At 43.0% G+C, this 18,468-nt stretch overlaps 1 protein-coding gene across 7 annotated transcripts in view; it reads left to right on the top strand.

Moving 5' to 3' along the window:
• Positions 1–18,468, top strand: part of FKBP15 (FKBP prolyl isomerase family member 15) — a 53,111-nt gene that overhangs the window by 23,287 nt on the left and 11,356 nt on the right. For 5 of the 7 annotated variants that reach the window (XM_070055711.1, XM_070055725.1, XM_070055731.1 and 2 more), the window contains 10 exons: positions 403–460; positions 4,003–4,110; positions 7,123–7,225; positions 7,669–7,775; positions 9,195–9,309; positions 11,060–11,169; positions 11,448–11,555; positions 11,965–12,059; positions 13,216–13,318; positions 16,761–16,932. In XM_070055711.1, coding sequence (XP_069911812.1) covers positions 403–460; positions 4,003–4,110; positions 7,123–7,225; positions 7,669–7,775; positions 9,195–9,309; positions 11,060–11,169; positions 11,448–11,555; positions 11,965–12,059; positions 13,216–13,318; positions 16,761–16,932 — 1,079 coding nt within the window. The remainder of the gene's footprint in view (positions 1–402; positions 461–4,002; positions 4,111–7,122; positions 7,226–7,668; positions 7,776–9,194; positions 9,310–11,059; positions 11,170–11,447; positions 11,556–11,964; positions 12,060–13,215; positions 13,319–16,760; positions 16,933–18,468) is intronic. The other 2 variants (XM_070055719.1, XM_070055707.1) reach the window with 1 other exon arrangement.

Below are 18,468 nucleotides of genomic sequence, written 5' to 3'. Positions count from 1 at the left end.
ATATGGGTGCCAGTTCGAATCCCAGCTGCCACACTTCTGATCCAGCTCTCTGCTATGGCCTGGGAAAGCAGCGGATGATTGCGCAAGTCCTTGGGCCCCCGCACCCATGTGGGAGACCCAGAAGAAGCTCCTGATTCCTGGCTTTGGATTGGCACAGTTCCAGCCATTGTGGCCATTTGGGGAGTGAACTAGTGGATGGAAGACCTCTCTCTCTCTCTCTCTCTCTCTTTTTCTGCCTCTCCTTCTCTGTGTAACTCTACCTTTCAAATAAATAAATCTTTAAAAAAAAATTCTGTTTCACAGCCATCAAATTGAGGAATATTTTCAGAAACTATCTATTATAATGTGCACTTGTCGTAAAGGATTTTATTTTTATCTCAGAATATGTCTATTTGCTTTCAGGGAGCCGGCTCTTCGTAGCAAATCTAACTCCCTCAGTGAACAGCTGTCGATAAATACAGTAAGTGTAAGAGTCTGTCTTCCTCACCCACAGTGTGCTAAGAAGGATTCGTGTGCCTAGGATATGATAGGTTAGAGAAAAAGAATATCAGTGACTGTTGATTTAGGCTGGAAATCATTGGTTACTGCACTCATGTCCCCTTACTTGGGAGTCAGTGTCGGTAAGCGGGGTGCTCCATAGATGGAGCTAGGTTCAGTCATGATCTTATATGCATGTTGCTTTGAGAAAATGATCTAACTTCTGTGATTTCAGTTTCTTCAGTATTCAAATGGAAATACTTCTCACATCTCCCTTATATAGTTTCTGTGAGGATTAGAGATATTTGTCAGGTCCCAAGCCAAGAGCCTTTGTATAGTATGTCTTCAATAAACGGTAGCTATGATTATTGGAGAATGAGATTATATTGGGGGAGAGCCTGTCCATTAAAGTGTGCTTTGTTTTAGAATTATCACTTCTTCAAAGAGAAGTATGTTAGTGGTTAATTTTAGCCTCCAACTGATTTACCTTATGTGACTTTGAGCAACTCAGCATCTTTAGGAGGTTTGTACGACTTAAATAAGATAATGCCTGTGGAGTTCTTAGCATTGTAGCTGGCATATTACTCAAGAAATCCTAGCTCTTGTTGCTGTCATGATCACTGCTGGCTCTGTGTGTCTTCATGCTTCCATTCCCTCAGAGACTTCAGCACTAATTTACCAGTTGACGGAGTCTGAGGTCGTTGGGCCTCTGTGATGATGAGAGGCTGCACTTACGTACTCTTAGTAAAATTTGGACTTGAATGCCTTTAGGAAGGATGTATATGCTAGTTTGCTGCTGCCCTGCCTGGTCCCTGAAGGGTTCTGGGTTTCCTGCATGTGAACCACATGGTGGCTTAAGTACTTCAAGATTTTTTCTTTTTCTTTCTTTCTTTTTTTTTTTTTTTTTAAATATTTATTTATTTGAGAGACAGAGATGGGGGTGGGGGGACAGGGAAAGAGAGAGTGAGAAAGAGAGCAAGCACTCCCTCATCTCCTGATTCCTGGCTGTGAACTCAGTCTGGGTCTTCCGCATGGGTGAAAGGACCCCGATTACTTGAGCCATCCCTGATGCCTCCTAGAGCGTGCATTAGCAGGAAGCCGAAGCCAGGAGCTGTCCATTGTAGGTCTCAGGTGTCTTAACTGGCTTCATAACCTACCCTGCTTCAAATTATAAAGCCCCATGACTCTTACTTGTCACAGTGAGAAACAATAGGTACATGTAGTGAAATTAATGTTTATTCTCCAACCCTGGTTTTTTTGTTTATATTCATCCCAAAACAGGAATTATTAAGCAAATAATTGGTCTGATATGTATAAAAGATTATCTCCTAAACTTGGAAGATTAAACCAAAGAATCAGAATATTTAAACACTTTTTAAATAATTATAATCTTAGATCTTTGAACAGACACAAAAATTGTCCAGTATTGGGGCTGGCATTGCGACACAGAGGGTTAAGCCGCTGCCTACAATGTTGGCATCTCATGTGGATGCCAGTTCAAGTCCCAGCTACTCCACTTCCCAGCTAACTCCCTGCTAATGTGCTTGGGAAGGCAGCAGAAGATAGCCCAACTACCTGACCCCTGCCTCCCACATGGGAGACCTGGATGAAATTCCAGGCTTCTAGCTTAGGCCTGGATTGAAACCTGGCCAGCCATTGTGGTCATTTGGGGGAGTGAACCAGCAGATAAAAGACCTCACTTTCTCTCTGTTCCTCTCAGTAACTCTGTCTTTCAGATAAATAAATCTTCAAAAAAGAAAAAAAAATTGCTGAGTTTTGGTTCTATTGTACTCTCTAATCATAGCTATCCTTGCTACCTCTTTCTAAACTTCAGTATCTTTTGGTAGACTAGTTGCCTCTAACCCTTTTTTTTTTCCACTTTCTTTCTTTTTACATAAAATTTATGTAATAAAATTAACCATTTTTCATTTTACATTTAACTCTTTGTTTTGAATAGGTAATTAAAATCGTAAGATACAATTATCAAAACAAGATACATTGTAAGGACTCCTATTCCATTTCACATCCCTTTCATACCTGCTTTTTTTAGTTGCTTATATATTCTTTCAACATTCTTTATGCAGGTACAGGCAAATAGGAATGTATGTTTTATTCCTCCCTTTTTTCACACACAAACAAGGGCATTCTTGCTGTATTGTACATCTTTCTCTTTATACGTGTAACCCAGTGTCTTTCCATGTTAGTGTACAGAGAGCTTCCTCGATCTTTTGAAAATCCGTAGATCATGGTGTTCCATTTTCTGGGTATAGTTTGTGAAGTGGTTCTCTCTTAAAGTACCTGACTTTTTTTTTGCTTATATACGTGCATGAGTTAAGAAAAAAATGAGCACTTATTCCCAATACATGTTGACAAGTTATGCACATAAAATACTCTCAGGCCATGTAAACAAAGTTAACGTCTTATGTTTGTAGTTGAACACTTCTTTGTGTACCTCAGAGATCATCTCACGCACTTTCAGGCATAGGTACCCTGCGTTCTGAAGACTCTGCTTTGGGCTTATAAATGGATACAGAAACCTCTAGCACAGGGTATTTCATATCGCTAGTGTGAAGTCAGAGTTAAATGAGACAGTTTAGAATCAGCAGATCCTGTTTCCTTCACTCCACGATCTGTTCTGAATATCTGTACTAAATTGCCGTTCGTTTTTGAGAGGGTCCTCTCATCTGAAATACCTCCCTTCCTTAACATCTCTACTTTTGTTTTTGTTTCCTTTTTGTATGTTAAGTATTTCATTGAATGCATTACAGTGTATCTAAAATAATTACCCTTGTGAAATAGAAATTCATGAAAATTCAGAGAGGTAGGTGTTAAGAACTGACAAAAGCAGGAATTTGTGTATTGTGACCCGCCCCCCCCTCGTGTTGTAGGGAAGCTTTTGTACAGGCTTCAGATTTAGCTCTCCTGAATATTCACTGGTCCTGAGAAGTTGTTTGAGAAACCTGTGAAGGATTCATTTGACTACAAAAAGGAAGAGGCTCTCTGGGACCTGAAGGGATTTGGCATGAAGGTCCTTAGTCAGTGGGAGGTCATGTTGAGCCTTCTGCAGACAATTGTTTCAAGTAGGCAACTGCCTGGGAAACCTTCATGATGTTGAACCTGGCCTCCAGCCAGAGCAGCTAAGCCAGTTTCTTTATAGCAGCAACGCTGGAGGAGCCAGACCTGGCAGACATGAGAGCCAATCCGTTGGGCTGCTACCTTAGCTTTTCATCTGTAAATTGAGAATAATTATGCCTGACGGGGAGACTTGATTGAAGTGAAGTAATACGTACGAAACTACTTTGTCCATTCCAAACATGTAGGGAATTATTTTTACTGCTGTTATTAATTGTGACCAATGTATGCTTCTGTGCAAGAAGTCTTTAATTCTTATTTTGTAGAGGAAATGGTTTCAAATACATAAGAGGAGCTGGCAGGATTTGTTGCAAGGGCCAAAGGAATAGAGCTGCCTGAAGGGAATAAGCTTAATCACAAAGTTTTTTTTTTTTTTTTCCCTTTTCTTTTTAGAGTTCTGATGCAGTCAAAGCCAAGCTGATCTCCAGGATGGCTAAAATGGGCCAGCCCATGCTGCCCATCCTTCCACTGCAGCTGGATTCCAATGATTCAGAAACTGAAGTACGTCCACCTGGTTGTATCTGAATAGTACAAAGCTTGCTGACTTCTATTCTTTTGATTGAAATGATTGCTTATTCTGCCTCTGACCCAACATCACTAATTAGAGAAATTATGTATAAAATGATACAGATTGGTGTCAGTCTGTGTATTTCTACTGTGATTAGCACCTCCCCTGAGAAATGGAAGCTATACCATACATGCATAGTTTTAAGTAGTTAAGTTAGCAGAATCTCTGTTGTCAGTAAAAATCACTGCTGAGGCACCATGATGTCCAACCCCATAGCAGGTGCTCAACTCCTCTTCGTTGAGTGAATGTTTAGATCCTTTTGGAGACTGTTGGTTTTCCCACTAGTGTTCGTTCGTTCGTTCTTTCTTTCTTTCTTTTTTTTAAGATTTTATTTTGAAAGAGTTTCAGAGAGGCAGAGGCAGAGAGAGAGAGAAAGGTCTTCATCTGCTGGTTCACTCCCCACAGCCAGAGGTGCACCAATCCGGAGCCAGGAGCCAGGAGTTTCTTCCAGGTCTCCTCCATGGATGCAGGGGCCCAAGGACTTGGACCATCTTCTGCTGCTCTCCCAGGCCATTAGCAGGGAGCTGGATCAGAAGTGGAGCAGCTGGGACTCGAACTGGCACCCATATGGGATGCTAGCACTGCAGTCAGCAGCTTTACCCGCTACGCCAGCCCCTAGTGTTGCCTATTACTAAACATCCATCTGTTATGTCTTTTAACTTTTTTTTTTTTTTTTTGACAGGCAGAGTTAGACAGAGAGAGAGAGAGAGAGAGAGACAGAGAGGAAGGTCTTCCTCCCGTTGGTTTACTCCCCTAATGGCCGCTACGGCCAGCATGCTGTGCCGATCTGAAGCCAGGAGCCAGGTGCTTCCTCCTGGTCTCCCATTCGGGTGCAGGGCCCAAGGACTTAGGCCATCCTCCACTGCCTTCCTGGGACACAGCAGAGAGCTGGACTGGAAGAGGGGCAACCGGGACAGAATCTAGCCCCAATTGGGACTAGAACCCTGTGTGCCGGCGCTGCAGGCGGAGGATTAGCCAAGTGAGCTGTGGCGCCCGCCATCTTTTTTTTATGTGGTGTTTTTTTTTTTTTTTAATTTAAAATTTCAGACGTTTTTATTGAAATAAAATATCATTTTCCTAACCTTGCTTTTGGCTTTTGATATTATGCTTAGAACACTTTCTTATTTTCAGATATTAGAAATATCATGTGTATTTTAACATTTTTTTCATAATCAGATCTAAATTTTTAATCCATGATTTGGTATATGATAGAAAATAACTCAATTTTAAGTTAATTCTTTTCCTAGTGGTTAGGTCCTATTAAATAAAACCACCTTTTATTTATTTTATTTATTTATTTATTTATTTATTTATTTTGACAGGCAGAGTGGACAGTGAGAGAGAGAGACAGAGAGAAAGGTCTTCCTTTGCCGTTGGTTTACCCTCCAATGGCCACCGCGGCCGGTGTGCTGCGGCCGGTGCACCGCGCTGATCCGATGGCAGGAGCCAGGTACTTATCCTGGTCTCCCATGGGGTGCAGGGCCCAAGCACCTGGGCCATCCTCCACTGCACTCCCTGGCCACAGCATAGAGTTGGCCTGGAAGAGGGGCAACCGGGACAGAATCTGGCGCCCCAACCGGGACTAGAACCCGGTGTGCCGGTGCCGCAAGGGGGAGGATTAGCCTAGTGAGCGCGGCGCCGGCCAAAACCACCTTTTATACAGTTAATTGAAACACATAACAGAGATTGATTTTCAGGATTTTTTCACTTTGAAACAAAGAAAAGGTGATGTTCTTTAGAAAATTTTCTGAAATAAGCTTCCTTTTTTATAATTTTTTTCTTTTGGAAAAGTTCTAAATAGTTTTAACATTTTAAAGGAAGACAGGATTTCTGAAGCATATTAGTATACTTTAATCTGGTTGTTGGAATGACATTTGAATAAGGTAATATTATTAGAATTTTGTGTGTTACTTATTCATTGTAGAATAATTTAAAATAATTAAGAAACATATTTAACAAAATAACATTCTTTATATATTGCATTCTAACGTAAGTTTTTTTCTAACCTAATTTTTAAAAACTTAATGTTATTTTTATGTTAAATAATACAAGCAAAACATTATTGCATTTAAAGGTAACTCAGTATACTATTTATAAATTTGTCATAATTCCTCTTGCTCTATTTCTAGACATTTAGATTTACTTAGACCTATCAAGATCTGTAACTGGGAGATTTTTCCAGAAGAGAATATTAGGGGAAAAAAGGAAGTTCTAACATAAAAGAAAGTCAGAGACTTCAGCCCTTGTACTGTAGTTCAGCAAATCACAGTCACTATGTATTGTACCTCAAGATTTTCTGTTCTTTGAAGCAAGAAGATGTAGGGTAACTTTGTTTAGGGCTGTAGCTATGATTTTATGAAAAAGGAAGGGGGAAGGTGCTCTGAAACTTTATTACCCAACAATAGCATGCTCTTTTTTTAACAAAAAGAACATTCTTTATATATTGCACTCTAACCTAATTTTTTTTCTGACCTAATTTTGAAAACTGTGAGGTTCAGTGAGTCCTACTCTTTCACTGGATGCCATGAGGCCTGTGGAGATTATCTGGCAGAAGAGAAGAGGCTGGATTATTCCCCGGGTTTCCTAGCCGGAGACCCTCTTCTTTGTGGGAACAGATTGCATCAGTTTCAGAGTAACTGCTAGTTTGGAAAACGATACATGTTAGAGAGCTGTCAGCTTCAAACAATAAAACACCAACAGTTTACAATGTTTGTGGAAATTAACTGTATTTAATTACTTGGTATGATTACCAGGGAGAAGCACTCTTACTCTAATCTATAATTGAGTGCTTTCTTCCCACAACCCACACCCTAAACTCTTGGCTTTCTGCTTGCCTTTCCTTCCTCTTCTTTGCTTAGAAACCGTGTGGTGAACGTGGTTTTAAAGCAAAAAGTCAGCCTCAGTCTTCAATAAAGGCAAAGCAAACCAAAACCTGTCTGTTCTAGGATGCGAATGCTTTGAGAGGACCTGGGCAGCCCGTGGTGACTCCATCCATCCAGCCTCCTCCTCAGCCAGCCCACCCAGTGTTACCACAGATGACCTCTCAGGGTAAGGAACCACTCTGAGGCTCTGTGACCTTGAACTGGGATCAGCATGGAACAATCGTCACGGTCCCCAGTTGTTAAGCTGCATTGTTTTAGCACAGAGGACTGGACCAGGGTGTAAAACTTGGCATTTTGTCCTGGGTAGAGTGTTTTCAGACCTGGAGATGTGTTCGGCCTGCGTGTAGCGTTGTCAGTGTGTGAAATCTGCACTCAGCTATTGAGACATCTCCCTGTGTGTTATTCTACCCATCCTGTCAGCTGATGAGATCATAGGTCTGAGTCAGGTGCACATGAGATCACCCATTGCTGAGACGACAGTAGAGCTGGTTTTAGGGCGCTAGGTGAGGAAAGTAGTCGAATCTAAAACATGATGTGTAAGGGGTTAGTGCAGACTCAGACCAGGAAGCTAAGAGTGGATAACAGAGAAAATGTCTTCCTTTATCTTAGCACCCCAGTCATCTGTTTCTGGGCTCCACGCACCCTCTGCTGCCTTAATGCAAGTTGCATCTCTTGATTCCCACTCAGCTGTACCTGGAAATGCCCAGTCCTTTCAGGTAATAACATTTTAAGCCATATCGGTTGTAACCTGTCACTTACTATGGTTCTAGTCAGTCGCTTCTTCTTGAACGATTCATGCAGGAGCGTTTTCCCAAAGTCAAAACTTGTAATATTTTTTCCCTCCCTGGATCACCACTTTTTCACCTCTAAACGAGGCAAAGGGTTGCCGACCTTACAGGTTGTTGTGCAAAGACTGAGTGCAAGCACAGCATGGTGCCTCTGTGAGGTCTGGGCCTGGCACGTGGTACAGGTCCAGTCAATGTGTGTTTCCTTTTCTTTTCTCACATATGTAGTTGAGGAGTACATGTTCACATCTTCTGTGTTGTTTCTAACAGTAGCCAACAGTGTGCTCTGTACTCAGCAGGATGCTATGGGTTGAGGGTAGAAGCTGAATGAAAAATACCACTGAACTCTGTTTTGTGATTATCCTCTACAAACAATCTCTGAAAGTCAGCTTGTTGTCTGTTGTCATAGAAGACGGTAGCAACAGCCTGCCTGCCTCTGCTGCCCGTTTGCTGTTTGGCAGGCTCTTTCTTCTGCCTCAGTAGACTTGATGGTTAAGAAACACTCCCCGTGAGAAGAGGGCTCACTTCCTTGTGACTGTTAGTGGAAGGATGAAGAAATGGTGGTCGAGCTGTGCCCTATTAGGATGGAGAGTATCAAAACAGAAAAGTCCCACCCTTATCCTTCTTACTCCCTCCCCTGTTTCCCATGAAACAGATATATATATATTTTGATGGATGAGTAGTAGTTATATCTCTCTGGAAATGAACTGGCTTGCCTGACTTAAGGGAAAATTGACCATCATTAAAAGAAAAGCTGCTGCTTATTGAGCATTTCCTATCTGCCAGGCACTTAACTTAGCGGCCATTAAGAACTTTATCACTTCATTTAGTCCACACAACCACCCTATGGAATGATGTTATTGTCTTTATTTTACAGTGGAGGTGTTTTGAGTTTTAGAGGAAAATGAGAGCTCTTAGGTACATAGATAAGCATCAGAATCTGGCAGGGCAGAGACATTCTTTGGAAGCTGAGGGATTGGGTTTGGGATTTCAGTAAACACTTCTCCTCTTTAACTCGATGGAAACTAATCAGAATTTTAAAACTTTGTTTTAATTTCTTAGACAATGGGCTTGATAGTGGGGAATGAACTTCCACTTAATTAAATCATGTCACCAGGGAACTGGGTAGTGACCCAAGATGCCCTTAGTTTCTGGGTAGGACTCCAGTGACCAGGTGCCACGGGTTACAGTGATAACTGCTGCAGTTCTCATCTCCTGCCGCACCAGTTCTCATCCATCTCCAGTCTGGGTCTCCTTCCGACTTACCCACTTTGTTCTACCAAAGGAAACTAAGCAAAAACGAGAGGCTGGTGTGTTTCACGAAGCAGCGGTAACTTGTCACTCTCTCAGCCCTATGCAGGTATGCAGGCCTACGCCTATCCCCCAGCATCTGCCGTCACCTCGCAGCTGCAGCCTGTTCGGCCCTTGTACCCAGCACCGCTCTCACAGGCGCCCCATTTTCAAGGTAGGGACCAGTTCCCTCACTTCTCATCTTCTGCCCCTGCTGTGCTCTCCTTCCTCCATCTTGTTTTCATTTTTGTTCCTGTCGCTCTCTGTCCTTTGCGTCCTTCCTTTTTAACAGCTTTCTTTGTTGAAGTGTAATTTACGTGCCACACAGTACACCCTTTGTAAGATTTTTCAGGCAGAGATTCACAAAGTTGTTCATCTATCATAACCCAGTTTTAGAACATTGCCCTCATCCTCAGAGTTCCTCATGCTTACTTGCTGTGTTTTTTACATTTTCCCTTTTAATTCCTCTGTCAGAGTGACTGAAGCATAGAAAATAATAGAAGAGCAAAATGTTGGAAACTGGGAGAAAGCATGAACGCCGTGACTGTTCAGGATCTCAAATGAAAGCTGATTAGTTAAAAGTTTTAAATTCTGAAAATATACTTTTATGAAAACATCAAATACTGCAAAAGCATATAAAGTGAAAAGTTACTGTCCTTCCCCTTCGCTAAGCACTCCGCCCCCCACCCCCTGCCCCCACCCAGCCATGCGAAGCCGTGGTTGACGGTTACTTGAGTAACTGCAGATATTCTGTGTGCACGTGCAAGTGTGGGTGTCTTGTGAAACAACTGTGTTGGCATCCTGCCTTGTTCTGCAGCTTGTCCTCTGCTTAGGAATCACCTTTGGTATTAGCACAATGCTAGGAAGAAGCAGGTGTATCCTACAACATAATTTGTCTTCTGAAGTGGTAAGGGCTTCCTGCAGCAGCTTTTTTTCTGGAAGCCCTCCACTTTCTCCATCCAAGGAACTTCATTCATCCATCAAAAGTGTTATCTCCTGTGTGAAGACTTTCCTGATTGGTATCCATCCCTCCCTCCCTCCTATCCTCTAAGACCCAACTTTGTGTGTCATTGAAGAGTTAATCTTCCTTTTTTTTTTTTTCTTAATGCCACTTGAGTCTTGTACATAGTCCATTTTTTACTTTTTTTTTTTTTTAGATTTATTTATTTGAGAGGCAGAGTTAGAGAGAGAGAAAGGAGAGATGGAGAGAGAGCGAGAGGCCTTCCATCTGCTGGTTCACTACCAAAATGGCTGCAGTGGCCAGAGCTGGGCCAATCCGAAGCTAGTAGCTTCTTCCAGGTCTCCCACGCAGGTGCAGAGGTCCAAGCACTTGGGCCATCTTCCACTGCTTTCCCAGGCCGTCAGCAGGGAGCTGGATCAGAAGTGGAACAGCCAAGACTCAAGCAGCCATATGGGATGCCAGCACGGCAAGCGGAGGCTTAATCTACTGTGCCACAGCACCAGCCCTAGTCCATTTTTTGTACTTAGAATACTCTGTTGTGATGATTTGTTTATGTCAATCTCTTTATCAAACAGCTCACCGAGAACGAAAACCATGGGTTGTTGATTGCTGTATGCCTGATACCTGGTGTAATGCCTGGCATGCAGAGGGCTGAAAGGAGAGGCGACCTGAGCTGTCAGTGCTGTGACTTCCCAAGTGGGCACCTGTATTTCCTGGGACCACACTGCGGCCCCTGGTGCATTTTGCAGGGATGCGATTTAGTTATTGTTAGCTTCGGAACTCTTTTGCCTCTACCATGTCTTCTACATATTTTCCTGTCAGTGTGAACGCACCTATAGCATTTCCGAGTACATAGAAGTACGCATTTGTTTCTTTCCTCTACTTAAAAGATCTATTGACTTTTCCTCATACCATTTCCTCTGCTCCAGTATCATAAGTTTCTTTCTGGCTTTTATCTGTTTAGGATCAGGTGACATGGCTGCATTTCTTATGACAGAAGCCCGGCAACATAACACTGAAATTCGAATGGCTGTCGGCAAAGTAGCTGATAAAGTGGATCATCTCATGACTAAGGTGACTGAGTCGGGGTTGGGGCTCTGTTGAAAATGGGGGTATAAACAGGGAGCAGCCGCAGCTATCGGTAAAGTCTTCTTTGGTTTCCTGTGTACATAGTGGTTAGTAGTTATTTCCCTGGAAGGATAGATCTAGTTAGCAGGAGAAAACTCTAGCTTACATGTAGAGATCGTCTCAGAAACTTGGTAAACCCTTCACAACAGCAGTCAGATCTTGGGTAAATTGCATTTCTTCATTTTAAACCGTCTCATGAGATCTCTCTGGCATCCCTTTTGTAGGTTGAGGAGTTACAGAAGCATAATGCTGGCAATCCCGCGCTTATTCCTAGCATGTCAGTTACAATGGAAACAAGCATGATTATGGGCAACATTCAACGGATCATTCAGGTGAGGGGGATCAAAACAGAGCACTCAGCTTGGACATCGTGCCCACATTCTCCCCTTGAAGACCTCCGCACCAGAAACAGAGAGCATGTGATACAGGCTATGCTGGATTGGAAAATTCACTGTGGCTTAATTTAGTCTGAGTGACTTACATTGTCCATGGGGTCAGAAGGAAACATTGCTGTTTGACTGTATTTCATAATTACACTCAGTCCACTGTGTCTAGTGATTTGTATGCATCGGGTGTCACTTGATGTGGCGTTTTAACTATTATGTCTATGTGAACATAAGTTAGAGTTTTTCATGTGAAAATAATATTAACAACGTTACCTGTCAGTTCAAATTGATCCCCTTCCATCTGGCACTTTTTTCTCAGGACCATTAAATTGTACATTGTGTGTTTTGAATTTAGGAAAATGAAAGACTGAAGCAAGAGATTCTTGAAAAGAGCAGTCGGATAGAAGAACAGAATGACAAGATTAGTGAACTCATTGAGCGAAATCAGAGGTAATGACAGGTATGGGGCCTGGCTAGCATGGACAGAAGGGTTTAATGGATAAAGGCCCAACTTGAATACCCATGTTTGTTTAGGGCAATGCATACATACTTCTGCTATTTGTTTCCTGCCTGAAACAGGAATTATTGCCTGTTTTCTGAGAGGAACTTCTGAGAAAGAGCTCAGTGGGCTGTGATATAAGACAGTTGTGTGTTTGACTCCTGGCTCTACCCCTGACATATTCTGTGACTTACTCCCACTGCCTCTGGTTTCCTCGTCTGTAAACATGATTTTGGTACTTAGGAAAATCTGCTGTCAACCTTTCTGTCTTCAGTGTGCGCTGATTGTGTTTTATCAACCTGAAGTCAACCAGTACCTCGCTGACTACTATATAAAACCCAAGCTTTCTATAGATCCTCCTGAAGATTTAGTGGGTCAGGAGAACATGCACAACACACTTAGAAAAACTCATTCTCTTGTATTCCTCTTCTCCAGCTTCTCTTGTGCCCCATATGGCAGGGTTGGGGGAGTGGCTTTCTTTTCCTCTCCCGCCTTTCTAGCAGCCTTCTTACTCCTGGCTCTCTCCTGTCTCGTGGCCTTGTTAATCACACATCTTTTGCATTCCTCTCTTCTTCAGTATACAGAGCAAGTCACTCAGGTTCCTGTCTCCAGACTTGATTATTATAGAACTAAGGAAAATAAAATGCTTTTTTAAAAAAGATTTATTTATTTATTTGAAAGGGAGAGTTACAGAGAGCTAGAGGCACAGAGAGAGCGAGAGGTTTTCCATCTGCTGGTTCACTCCCCAAATGGCCTCAATGGCCAGAGCTGGGCTGATCTGAAGCCACGAGCCAGGAGCTTCTTCCAGGTCTCTTAAGCAGGTGCAGGGGCCCAAGGACTTGGGTCGTCATCCTCAGTTTTCCAAACCATAGCAGAAAGCTAATCAGAAGTGGAGCAGGACTCGAACCAGTGCCCTTATGAGATGTCTGCACTGCAGGTGGCAGCTTTACCCGCTACACCACAGCACTGGCACCTGCAAATAAAATTCTTTCAGATCATTTTTGATGAAAATATAGATTAGTGTTGTGAAGGCTGAACAAATACTGGGTTGTGCTTGGCATACATTCTTTGCTTGATAACTTTTCTGTTTCCTTGTTTCTTTCAAAGGTATGTTGAGCAGAGTAACCTGATGATGGAGAAGAGGAACAACTCTCTTCAGACAGCCACAGAAAACACACAGGCAAGAGTATTGCATGCTGAGAAAGAGAAGGTAAAGTAACTGAGGAGAGAAAAGCCCAGGTCAGGCTGTGTAGTGCTAAGGCCTGGCCCTGCATACATGCATACCAGTTGGCTTTTCAGTGGAATTTTTGTCATCAGTGGGAAGAGAACTAGAAATTATTCAACAGATTTTCATATATTCATCATCTACAATTCTCTCTTAAAATGTTTTGTAATAAGTTGACTTAAAAATAATCACTGATCTAGTAATTTAAGGTAAGAGTTGTATAGCTTAAGATTATTAGAAACTGCCTTTATTTTGTTGAAAATAATCAACAGAAAATTCCCATTATGCCAGGTGACCAAGTGTGTAGGTTGTTTTTAGTGAGTTTATGATTGTTTAGTTTTTTCCTTCATCTGTGTCTCCTAAACATTTTAAAGAACTACTGTTTGACTTCAGTCCTTATAGGATTAGGATTTTGACCTGTTCCTGAAGTGGCAGAGAAAGACTGCAATGGGTCTTGGGTGGGGATGGACTGTTTCTGGATCCCTCTTGTCCTCTCCTTGTCCCAGTCATGCTGTTTATCTGGAGTGGATTCATTGTCATTGGGCTGTCAGTCCTCAGCTAAGAAATCTTGACTCTTTCATCTCATGTTTTCTGCATTTGAGAAATAGTTTATATTTTGTATTTAAGTTTTCTCAAATACATGAAAGGTTGAATGGAGTGCTTTATAACTTACTTTCTCATATTCCAGTAATGATGAGGCTTGCTTACTTATGCCTTATGCTAATCTTTGGGTTCTTTGGCTATTGTATCCTGGCAAGCAATGTCTTTGATCTCTAAGATAAGGAGCATCTTGCCCTGCACAATGCTGTCCATTCCTCACTCTGTTTCTTTCCCATTGCTGCTTTACACCATTTTATGTTTGTTGTGGCTGATTCTTGTTTTTTAAGGTTTACTTATTTATTCGAAAGGCAGAATTGCAGAGAGAGAGAGAGAGAGGTCTTCCATCTGCTGGTTAATTCCCCAAATGGCCACAGTGGCTGGAGCTGGGCCGATCTGAAGCCAGGAGCCTGGAGTTTCTCCTGGGTCTCCCATGTGGGTGCAGAAGCCCGGGAATTGGCCCACCTTCTACTGCTTTCCCAGGCCATAGCAGAGAGCTGGATCAGAAGTGGAACAGCCGGGACTCGAAACAGCGCCCATATGGGATGCCAGCACTGCAGGTGGTATCTTTATCCTCTGTGCCACAGTGCCAGCCCCTGTTGTGGCTGACTCTTAATGTCTAGTTCAAGATCAGCAGCCTGTGACATTGATATCAAGTGATATTGGAGTCACTTACCACTTCCTTAGATGTACTTTTTACTCTTCCTCCTTCCTCTGCTTTTATTTTCTCTTTCCTTTATCTTAAATTTTATCTTTTCCTTAGGCATATTGAGTACCCAGATATACTGTTTGTCCTTGCTGTTACTTTTCAGAGCTAAAATGCTAGCTATAACCAGCTCAGTGGTCCCCAAACACCGGTTGACTGCTTTGGAATCATTTGGGAACTTCATTAAGCTCTACTTCAGAGATTCTGATTTAGTATATCTAGCTGAGGTCTGAATATGAGCTTTTAAAAAGTCCCCTTCATTCCAGTGTAGAGCCAGGTGTAGGAATCACTGCTCCTGGTGGTGATTTGTTCTGTCACACTCTCAGAGGTTGCAGCTGGACCCTTTTGTTTTTAGCAAGTTCAGTATTTAAACTTGAATAATGAGTATCCCTGTTGTGTATGTGTTCAAGTAAAACTGTATTTACAAAGACAGGTAGTGGGCCAGTTTGGCCCATCGATCATAGTTAGCCAACCCCTGAATTAGCTCGTTATCCTTCAGATGTTTTCATGTTGATAAACCCTGCATCTGGTATGATGCTTTGAACCTGGCAGATGCTCTATTTATAATAACACAGCAGCAGAAATACTAACGCCCTGGCTTGAAGCGCCGGCATCCCATATGGGCGCTGGTTCTAGTCCCGGCTGCTCCTCTTCCGATCCAGCTCTCTGCTATGGCCTGGGATAGCAGTAGAAGATGGCCCAAGTCCTTGGGCCCCTGCACCCACATGGGAGACCTGGAAGAAGCTCCTAGCTCCTGGCTTCGGATCGGCACAGTTCCGGCCGTTGCGGCCATCTGGGGAGTGAACCATTGGATGTAGGACTTCTCTCTCTCTGCCTCTCCTCTCTGTGTGTAATTCTGACTTTCAAATAAATAAATCTTTGGAAAAAAAGAATAATAGCAGAAGTACTAATAATCATAACTACATATGTCAAATACCTACTTGGTTTGAGACATTGTGCTTTATACACATCTGCTTGAGGGAATGTCCTCAGCTAGTGTCACCATTCTTTATGACCAGAGCACCAAGTACCACATGCTTCGCTTGGTCACCTTTCAAGCCTTGACTTTTCTTATCTACCTCTTACTTAAAAACCTTTTCCCTGTGATCATTTGTCCTAAGGGAAGATAAGCAAAGTCCTTCCAAACCCAGAGGCAGTTCTCTGTCTTCAAACACAGCTCCAAAAGCATGGTAAGAAGTCAGTGAACATTTGGTGAAAGAAATTATTTTTCTTGATGATAGGATTGATAGTGCCATGCAGAACCATGGAATAATGGTTGAAGAACAAGTAGAGGTTATCTAGTTTAATCTTACTTTATAAAGAGACAAACTGCATTTAGCCCAGAGAGGGTGAAAGATGGCCTAGGATCTCAGAGTTAGCTGTGTTCTTTTTCCCATGTCGAATTGCCATCTCTTTGGTACTGTTTTCCTGCTCCTAACTTAACTGCTCTTTTCATTTGTTTTTCTGAACTCTTGGTTCTTGCTGTCATCACTTTCCCCGGCTTTCCTTGTCAACAGCAAAACTTGATCCAGGTAGAAATCAGGGAGCCATCCTGTCTGCTATGTTGAGATTTGGTGTTTCTCTTTCCCACTGGATATTGTATACCCTAACCTTTTAAAAAAAACCCTATTGGGCTGGTGCTGTTGCATAGCAGGTAAAGCCGCCGCCCGCAGTGCCAGCATCCCATATGAGCGCTGGTTTGAGTCCCAGCTGCTCCATTTCTGACCCAGCTCTTTATTATGGCCTGGGAAAGCAGTAGAAGATGGCCCAACTTCTTGGGTCCCTGCAGCCATGTGGGAGACCTGGAACAAGCTCCTGGCTCCTGAGTTCAGATTGGCCCAGCTCTAGCCATTGCAGCCATTAAAAAAAAAAAAACAAAAAACTATAGTTATATATTTATATACATAAATACACATATGCATATGTGCACATACTTTTTCTCTTTTTACAGACTTTTTTTTTTTTTTACAAAAGTTGAATCTGTTCATTCTAGAAAATTTAGAAAGCCTTAGCCTCCTTCCTAGGTACTAGTTAAGTCAGTATAGATTGGGAAATGTGAGGTTGAGAAATTACTTACAAAGGAGCACCTGTGTTTAAAGTGACATCCTCCTTGTTACTCTTCAGGCCAAGGTGACAGAGGAGTTGGCAGCAGCCACCGCACAGGTCTCTCACCTGCAGCTGAAAATGACTGCCCACCAAAAGAAGGAGACGGAGCTGCAGCTGCAGCTGACGGGAAGCCTGAAGGAGACGGAGCTCGTCAGGGGCCAGCTTGCCCGGCTGCAGGCCGAGCTCTCAGGTGTGTCCTTGCGGGGCGTGCTGGTGTTTTTGCCATTGAAGCTAAGGAATGCGAGTCTTTGCTTCCCTTCATTCCTTTTGCAATAGCAATCATGAAGTTAGGGTAGGGTGGAGCCAAAAATTAAGGTGGGCCAACATGATTGTTTTTACGTAAAGGAAAACAAAAGAACTATTTATTTGGAATTGATTTGTTGCCCGCAATGCCCCTTTGGCAAGATGTTGACTGCAATTTCTTTGGTCTTTATGGTTGGCTTCATAATGCCTGGAAGGACTGGTGTGTTAATTCATGATTGAGTGGAAGTTTAAGAAAGATATGCTTCCCACTGTGGTTTGCTCCTTCCTGGAGGATGATGACAACCCCTCAGCCTAGTTCTCAGAGTCTCTCCAGCTTGGCTTATCTTCCATTGTATTGTCTGGTTCATCTTCGCTCTGACCATACCAGCAAGCTTGCCAGCTACCTTTTTTTTTTTTTTTTTTTTGACAGGCAGAGTGGACAGTGAGAGAGAGAGACAGAGAGAAAGGTCTTCCTTTGCCGTTGGTTCACCCTCCAATGGCCGCCACGGCCGGCGCGCTGCGGCTGGCGCACCGCGCTGATCCGATGGCAGGAGCCAGGAGCCAGGTGCTTTTCCTGGTCTCCCATGGGGTGCAGGGCCCAAGCACCTCGGCCATCCTCCCCTGCACTCCCTGGCCACAGCAGAGAGCTGGCCTGGAAGAGGGGCAACCGGGACAGAATCCGGCGCCCCGACCGGGACTAGAACCCGGTGTGCCAGTGCCGCTAGGCGGAGGATTAGCCTAGTGAGCCGCGGCGCCGGCCGCCAGCTACCTTTTTAGCACACATCTGTCTTGCTTTTTATCCGTGATATTCTGAGGGCTTGCTGTGCCTGCCATCACCAGTATTTGCCTCCATTCCTCTCCAAAATATGCCTTTTAAGCTTTCCCACTTTTTTTTCCTAGAATATTTTATCTATCTCTTAAAACCCTTTAATTCTTTTTTCTGTGTTAGGATGCAAGCCCCTGGAAGGAAAGGACAGTGTTTTGTTCATCTTTGTAAAGTCCTTTCTTCCAGATTCCTTAGTATTAGTTCAATGCCTGGCACAAAGGTGTTACTTAAGGCACGGTGATTGGATGGAAGAGTTTTGAAGACCAGTATGTTGATTTGTCTACCATGGGGGATAGAAGCAAATGTGGAAGGCACACGGGACCAGTTGTCAGGAGATAGCTAACGCAATAGCACTGGGTAGAAGCACGGTACACTTGCCTAATAGAAAGCTAAAGCACCGTCAGTTGGTAGAATGAGATCTTGAATCTGCACCCCTTCCCTGTTAGAGCGTCACATGAAGCACACATGTGCTGAGCGATCTGAGATTTCAATGCTGTACAGTTTTCTCATTTCTGCTTTTGTGGTGCACCGTGGTGGCTACCTCAAGGAATTTCCCAAACATATTTTGGTGCGTTAAATTAAAAAAAAAAAATCCCAAGTAACTTCATTTGAGAAGGGATGTTTTGAGAGCAAGCTCTTGGTACAAAGAGCTACCTA

The sequence above is a fragment of the Oryctolagus cuniculus genome, chromosome 1 (genome assembly GCF_964237555.1).
Source record: "Oryctolagus cuniculus chromosome 1, mOryCun1.1, whole genome shotgun sequence".
In the NCBI taxonomy this organism is placed as follows: domain Eukaryota; kingdom Metazoa; phylum Chordata; class Mammalia; order Lagomorpha; family Leporidae; genus Oryctolagus; species Oryctolagus cuniculus.
This window is presented reverse-complemented; position numbering and strand designations above follow the sequence as displayed.